This window comes from Abrus precatorius, unplaced genomic scaffold, assembly GCF_003935025.1.
Source record: "Abrus precatorius isolate BTA unplaced genomic scaffold, Abrus_2018 Scaffold1, whole genome shotgun sequence".
In the NCBI taxonomy this organism is placed as follows: Eukaryota; Viridiplantae; Streptophyta; class Magnoliopsida; order Fabales; family Fabaceae; genus Abrus; species Abrus precatorius.
Genome location: NW_020874291.1, coordinates 238,202 through 246,750, shown reverse-complemented (window position 1 = coordinate 246,750; position 8,549 = coordinate 238,202). Strand labels below are relative to the sequence as shown.

At 32.3% G+C, this 8,549-nt stretch overlaps 1 protein-coding gene and 1 non-coding gene across 2 annotated transcripts; both read left to right on the top strand.

The window, feature by feature from the left end:
• The first annotated feature begins 837 nt into the window (after positions 1–837).
• On the top strand, positions 838–1,293 carry LOC113857384. Its single transcript, XM_027489206.1, has one exon. It carries the CDS (start codon positions 838–840, stop codon positions 1,291–1,293), a length of 456 nt encoding a protein of 151 aa, XP_027345007.1.
• Positions 1,294–7,726: 6,433 nt separating this feature from the next.
• Positions 7,727–7,833, top strand: LOC113861805. The gene has a single exon (XR_003504344.1). It is a non-coding gene; the product is annotated as a small nucleolar RNA R71 (small nucleolar RNA).
• Positions 7,834–8,549: the final 716 nt, after the last annotated feature.

The window sequence follows — 8,549 nt, the reverse complement described above, 5'->3', positions numbered from 1 at the left end:
AGTAACAATGCTAGTATTTTATCAAATAACTTTGATTGCCCAATTAATCAAACTGACGAAGATGATGACAATGGTTTTGAATTATCCTCGAAAATGTTAAGATTAGTCAAACAAGAAGCGAAAGACATCCAACCTCATGAAGAGCCAACTGAGATAATTAATATGGGGACCGAAGAAGATAAGAAAGAGGTCAAGATTGGTATCCTCATGAAGGAGCAAGAACGCAACAAGTTGATTAAACTTTTGCATAATTTTAATGATGTTTTTGCATGGTCATATCAAGATATGCCAGGTCTTGACACTGGCATAGTTGAGCATCGACTACCATTGAAATTCATTGATTATGAAGGAAGATACTCATTGCTGGAGCATACCTATTATGCCTTGGCTTGGGCCACTCATAGACTAAGGCAATATATGTTGAGTCACATGACTTGGTTGGTGTTGAAAATAGATCGAATCAAGTACATCTTTGAAAAACCAGTCCTTACTGGAAGGATTGCTTGATGGCAAATTCTCTTATCAGAATATGATATTGTGTATGTTACCCAGAAGGCAACCAAAGGCAATGCGCTTGCTGGTTTTCTAGCTCAACAACCAATAAATGATTACCAATCAATGCAATGTGAATTTCTAGATGAAAGTTTAATGGCGTTGTTTGAAGAGAAGGAATCTTCAAGAAAAGAAGAATGAGTCATGATGTTTGATGCTGCTTCTAATGCGCTTGGACACGGGATTGGAGCTATATTGATTTCTCTAGAGAAGTGATATATCCCAATCATAGGTAGATTATCATTTGATTGTACAAATAATATAGCTGAATATAAGACCTGCACTATGGGAATTCAAGCAGCTGTGGAGTCAAAAATCAAAGTTCTCAAAGTGTATGGTGACTCAGCCTTGGTCATCCATCAGTTGAAAGAGGAATGGGAGACTCGGGATGCAAAGTTGATTCCTTACCAAGCCTACGTCAAAGAATTGATAGAGTATTTTGATGAGATTACCTTCCAACATATTCCTCATGAGGATAATCAACTGACTGATGCTTTAGCCACTTTGTCGTCAATATTTGTAATAAGTCAAAATGTGGATATGCCACTTATAAAAATGCGACAACATGATCGGCTAGCTTACTGTCAGATGATCGAAGGGGAATCCGATGGTAAACTATGGTACCATGACATTAAGAGTTATCTGAAAAACCAAGAGTACCCATTGAATGCTACTAATAATGACAAAAGAACACTAAGGAGATTAGCAATGAATTTCTTCTTAAATGGAGAATTGCTCTAGGGGGAGATCGGAGAAGGAAGAGGGAGGAACGGATTTGTGATCGGCAAGAGAGAAAAATTCTTACAGAACAAAAAAGAGAAAGAAGGAAGGGTCTTTTTCCCAATTTTATTTCTCATCTTCTCCCCTATCATATATTTCTTCATCTCTATATCCTCCAAATCGGTTTGTGAAAAAGTCCGGGTACCTTCTGCAGTACTTTCCTTTTCATTTATGCAATGTAGTTTTGTCTTTTTATAATAATATAAAACAACATGCTGGATAGCTTTGCAAAGAACTGGAACTTTCTGCCGTGCTTTGCTTTTCATTTAGGCATTATTTTGTTTTTATAATAATATAAAAACTGTAAGATAGCTTTACACTAGGCGCTGTGATGATGCATCTCATAATTGTCATAATCTTATATATTGATTGCAATCTAGATATATGAATATTTGCCATCTATATATATATATGCACACATTGTCGTAGCACTGTTATATAAAACTTTTATCATTCATATATGCATATACGATATTTTTTTACCTTTTATTTATTTATTTTTTCTCTCTTTCTTTTCTTTCTTTCTTTCATCTGTTGTTGATTTGTCACTTTTATGATTCACAAATAGTAAGTAAAAATTAACTAAATCAGATAAAGAGGAATAATGTTAAAAAAAATTTTTTGTCTAATATTTTTATTATTTCTATATTTGTTTGATCATGCACCTCTTATTTATCTATTAATGTTCTTATTGTTGCCATTGTTTTACGTATATACAAAGTGAACATAATGTAAATTTCTATATCAATTCTTTATTTGATGATTGGTAAATTACATTTATTTAAAAATTACATCACAAATAAATAAAGTGTTTGCATTAACTTATAACATGACGTATAGCTCCTTTGTCGTCATGCATTATAAATTAGTAAGACCTGTGTGTACCCATGTTACCATTGATCTTTTACAATATAAATTTATCATATTTTAACTCTAATTAACTAGGTAATTATTTTATTAATTAATCTAACATATTTCTCCATTTAAATATTATTATTTTTATTAAATTAAAACTACTTTATTAATGCAGCAGTTAATAACCTATTGTGTAACTACTTTACCTTTATGTGTTATCGATTGTCAAGACATATGTATACTTATGTTATCTTATGTCGTATACACTGTTAATATACTTTAAAAAAATCTGACTTCTAAAATTAATTTATTTAATTTTATATATGTCTAAAAATCTTCTTCATTCATATTATCAAATAATACAAAATTTATTCTAAAAATAAAACAATGTGCATTTCTGTTTAATTATATAATTTGTCAATCAATTGAAGTATATACTTTTTTATTTATCTCATTTTATTCATTAATCAAAATATGTCATATTTTTATGAAATGAAAATTGATTTATTTAATTAATGCAATGATCTATAATGTTAATGTGTAGCATCTCTACCTTTATATATTATAAATCATTGAAATGAACGTGTACCTGCGGTGCCTTTAACTTCTTGCAATATAAATTCGTTAAGTTAAATAATATTTTACTAATTATTTTACCTTTCTAAACTATATCCTTTCAAATATTTTATTTTAGTAAGTAAATGATCAATTTATTAATTAGGTTAACGATAATAATAATCTCGCTAATACAGTAATTTATGAATTAATTAATCTAAGCATATTCTTTTAAAATTTTTTTACCCTTAATCAATAAATAATTAAAAAGTTAATTTATTAACTAATCTAATTTAGCGATTTGTAACGTCATCGTATAACATCTTTATCTTTGTATATTTTAAATTGTTGAGACCTTTATATTCCAACGTTACCTTGGTTTCAGGCAATACAAACTTGTTAAAAATATATTTTAATTCTCCTCAAATAAACGTCTATCTTTACTAATCAATTTAAATATATTAAATTTTTCTTTAAATTTTTTTATTAAATAAAATTAATTTCATATTTAAAAAGTTTTAAATTAAGTTTCCAACCTTAAAAATATATTTTTACTAAATTTTAACAAAATGTTCTGCGACATAGATTTGCGATTTACATTGCCTTTAGTCAACAAATTAGTCATGAGATATTTATGTATAGCTTACGGTATCTTAAATTTTTTTAATATTAAAATTTTTTAATTAAATTATATATACTTTTTCATAAATTAAATATTTGGTCTTAATTATTATACTTTTACAATGACTTACAATATAAATATGTGATCTTCCTTCACCTTTCTTATTGTTCGTCATGGGGTAACATGTATAGCTGAGCTATCTTGTCTCCCAAAAAATCTAAACAATTTTTGTTTTATTTTTCTAAGAAAATATGGTAAATTTTAAAACAAGTTCTTTTAAAATCTTATAAATTAATAAAATAATTCTACCATTTTTTTTAGAGCTACATGACTTTGAATTCTCTATTACACCTGGAAATACATAGGTGCAGAATCATATCCGTCCAGTCAAAATAATTTTTTTAAATTTTTTTGTTTCAAAGGCAAGTATTTGCAAAATTCAAGAATTCCAGCAGACCTTAAATATTTTTTTGTTTTTGCTCTAGCATGGGTATTCTCATGGCAATACAGATATAGCAAGACAGAAAATGAAGAAAATTTTCCCATACTTCACAGATATTCCTTTGTGAAATTGTAGAATCAATTTAATGCAGATCATACAGGATCGCCTTGCCTTAAGCATGACCGTGCATAGGCTCAAAGCACCATTGTGCTTGTTGAAAGGGTTTGGGCATGCTAACTGCTGCGAAGCTCTAATCTTCCATTAATTTGCATCCATAATGCCCCCAAAATCTACTTGCGACCTCTTTATACCAAATTGCACAAGTAATATATAAATTAGTGTAAAAGCCAAATAAAAATAAAGGTCAAATATGAATATATGGGTTGTAAAAGAGGGCCTAATTACAGACTTATCAACTCGCCCATACTTATTTGTTTGCTTGTCCTCAAGCAAAGTGCTGGTTAAGAGAATAACATAATAACTTGAAACATAATATCACACAAGGAACCCGAGATAAAGGAAATAAAGAGAGCAACCAGAGTAATATCACTGTGCATAAGCAATCAAGAGGATTCTCAATTAGAATCTTATATTTTCATACTTTTCACTCAAACATCAAACTAAGGTACTCTACTTTCCTCTCTCACTAAGAGACAAAGTGAGATATCACTCAGTTATCCTAAAGAAAAGTGTATTACCATAGGTTTGACTATAAATCGACTCTCCACTAAACAAATTAAATGTAAGTAAAAATCATGAGGTCTTTTTTAGGTTATAGTGTGGCCAAGGAGTTATAATAATTGAGATGAGATAAATGAAATGAGGGGAATATACAAAGGGGTAATAAATTATAACGATTACAAACATCTCCTAAATTTACAAATGAAGCTCTTGGAGTAATTTTTATATTTTTATATATAAACAATATCTTTACTCCTCTCCCCTTTCAATCATATATAACCTATTTTTTTTTCTATTTTTCATACTTATTATATTTGTTTTTCTTTTTGCACATGAGAGATATAGAGGAGAATTTATCAAACAGTTCAACAACTCAATTGCTCCATTCATAAACTCAAGGTCATCAAAATATTTTATAAATTTATTGTAAAGGACCAAGAAAGTTGTATCTCAAACATGCTGAAGGCTAAGAATAAAAATCTTATTATGCCTCAATCACATTAAAAAGATGCAATTAAAAAGAGAAGTCTTAAGTCGGTTCCAAGTCAAGTTTTAGAGCACAAATCCTAAAGAGATAATCACACAAAACAATGAGGAAAGAAATACAATTAATTAATTAAATTAAGATAAAAATTCCCTTTAAGGCTCAAAACTCACATCTGTAGGTTAAAGTTTAATGTAGAGCATAAAAGTACGGAACTTAGTTAATTATTAGTTTCCAAATGAAAGTATAATGTCAATAATAATTACTCAACATGCTCTTCTATTTGGAAAAATTGGGTTTCATGAGGAAAAAAGTTTTAAATTATCATAAAAAAAATAGCATAAATACTTTACTCAAGAACATGCAATAACTATGATATAATTAAGAACTACTCCTCCATATTTTAAGCAAAACATTGTTCTCAACGTTTGAAAGCAATCAAATTAAAAGCATGCAAGGAGGACAATTGAATAAAAGGAAAGAGGTTCCCTGATAATTCTTAGCGCGACGGCTTCAAGTGAGGGAGCAAGATCATGCTGAAATCTTAAGCACACCCATGCTTATGATGTAAAGTTTTCTCTCACAACTGCGACTAAATGCATAACCGTGTATGGGATGAGCACGGACGTGCTTTTAGATCAGAGCTTAAAAGTGTGTGCGAGAATAATCAACTCAGTTCTTGCAATCTTTCAATATGCTTATCCTTTATTCTAAAAATAACATAACAATAGCAAAATCAAAATAAACAAAGATAAAATTTAAATAAAATAAAAGACACAGGTTGCCTCATAGGAGCTCTTGTTTAATGTCACGAGCCTGACGTTTCTGTTAAATCAAGGTGGGAAGAAGGCATGAGTCTTAGGAGTAACTTCCTTGATATGTAATTGTCTCCCCAACAGATTTGCCTCCCCAATACCTATTACATTAGAAAAACTATTGATAAGATGAGGATTAAAATAAAGAGAAGAAAATTTAAGCTCTAAATTAGGAGGCTTATTAATGGATGGTTTAAGCTTTTGTCTTTTCTTCTTCTTATATTGCTTCCTCCTTTGCCTTCTTTTTATGGTTCCATGCTTCACATAAATTGGAGGAGGAGAAGCAACATCCACAATGCTCACAAAGTGACAGGACTCTTGGCTAGAAGGGTACTTGAAAGAATTGAAAACTTGAAATACAACTTCCTCATCATCTAGCCTCAGTGTGAGCTTCCCTTCTTGTACCTCTATGATGGCCCTTGCAGTGGCTAAGAACATCTCCCTAGTATGATAGGGACATCATCATCATCCTCCATGTCAAGTACCACAAAGTCAGTAGGAAATATAAATTCCCTAACTTTTATAAGCACATTCTCCATTATGCCATTGGGGTATGTGATCGACCTATCTGCCAGCTGAAGTGACATGAAGGTCCACTTAGGTTTATGCATTCTAAGCTTCCTAAAAATAGAATAAGGCATAAGATTAATATTTGCTCCTAAATCACATAAAGCCTTATCAATATGAGTTTTTCCAATTATGAAAGGAATAGTAAAACTCCCTGTGTCCTTAAGCTTAAGTGGAAGCTTTTTAAGAACTATAGCTGAGCACTCTTAGGTGAGTGTCACAGTTTCATGTGCTCTCAACTTCCTCTTATTGGTCAAAATCTCCTTTAAAAATTTAGCATATTTCGACATTTTAGAGATAGCATCAATGAAAGGCAAATGGATGTGCACTTTGCCTAATAAGTCTAAGAACTTGTGGAACTCTTCATCACAAGGAGGGTGACCTTGTAGCCACTCTAGAAAAGATATTTTAGGCTTATAAGACCTTGGTTGAACAATAGTCTCTTCCTTCTTTTCTTTTTCAGGCTCCTCGCTTGAAGCACGACCTTGGTCATAGTGATGCACAACCATGCTGTGGTCATTGTCATGGGCGTGCTTGTATAAGCACAGTCATGTTTCAATTTCAGCAGTGGCGTGCTCATCAGTAAACATGGATGTGTTTTGCGATTCTTGTAATTTCTTTCCACTTCTAAGGGTGATGGCATTGCATTGCTCCCTTGGATTAGGTTCAGGTTAAGATGGTAGTGTTCCCATCACTCTTTGACTTAGAAGCTTCGTAATTTTCTCCAATTGTGCACTCATCTTAGAAGAGTTGGCTTGTATTTCAGCTTTGACTTCTGCAAACTTATGATCAGTTCTCTCAATATGCTGGTCCAACTTAGATTCATCTCTGTCATCCTCTTATCAGAGTAATGCATATATTGCATCATTTGTTCTTGAAAGTTGGACTGAGATCTAAAGGCTTCTTTCTCTTCTGGTCTTGCTCCTTGATTTTGTATATGGGAAGGGCAATAAACACTTGAATTTTAGCTTCCAAAGCCATTCTCCTAAGAGTTAGGAGGATTACTCTGCCAACTCAAACTATGATTACCCATGAAATTTGCCTCATCTTGCTTAGATTCTGGACTTACAGAAGCTCTTACAAGTTAGTCTTGAGCCTTCATTAAAGCTTCTAGTTGCTTTGCAAGGGCTGCCATTTGGTTCATTAGTGGGTTGTTACTCTCTGCTTGGTAGACCGGGGCGATCTCTTTCTTCTTGATGTCATAAGAGTCAGCAGTGTGCCACTGAAAGTTAGAAGATGTCATCTCATCTATTAGCTTGTATGCATCATATGAATCTTTTCTTATGAGGGACCCTCCTGCTATGGCATCAATTGCAGCCCTGGTGGTGATTGATAGGCCACTGTAAAAGATTTGCACCTGTCTCCATGTCGAGAAATCATAATGAGGACATCTCCTCAAAAGTTATCGAAACCACTCCCATGTCTCGAATAAGGATTCTGCTTCATGTTGTTAGAAGCAACATATCTCTGTCATAAGCTTAGAGGACCTTGATAGGGGAAAGTACTTTCCTAAGAATTATTGAGTGAGATCCTCTCAAGTTGTGATAGAATTGGTTGGGAGTGAGGAAAACTATGCATTCACCTTTTCAGATACTGAGAAGGGGAAAAGGCGGAGTCGACTAGCATCATTAGAGACTCCATTGTACTTGATGGTGTTTGTCAATCGAAGGAACTTTGTCAGATGTAGATTGGGATCTTCGTTCAACATGTCCTCAAACTGTATGGAGTTCTGGATCATGGTTATAAGTGCTGGTTTAAGTTCAAAGTTGTTTGCCTCCACACTAGGGGCCGCAATGATTCTAGGGGTGCCTCTAGTAGTAGGTGTCATATAATCTTGGATTGATCTTCTTCCCTCTGCCATTCTTTGCTCTCCTACTTCCTTTCTTTGTCTACGGACTGTTCTTTCAATCTCCAGATCAAATAAACAAGCTGTAGAGTACTTAGAACGAGTGAGCATACACTAGAAGGAATTATGAAATAAAGTAAAAAATTAAAAATAAAATAAAAACAAAAATTATGAAATAAAAAAATTTAACAATAAACCAAAAAAATAAAGCAAAGTAAAACACAAATTGCTCAAATCAATTAAATTTGAGATTTTCTTAATATTGAAAAAGCAATCTCCAGCAACGGCGCCAACTTGTTCGGAGGGCAAGTGTACCCATCGAGAAGTAATAAAGGGTTATTAAATTAAGT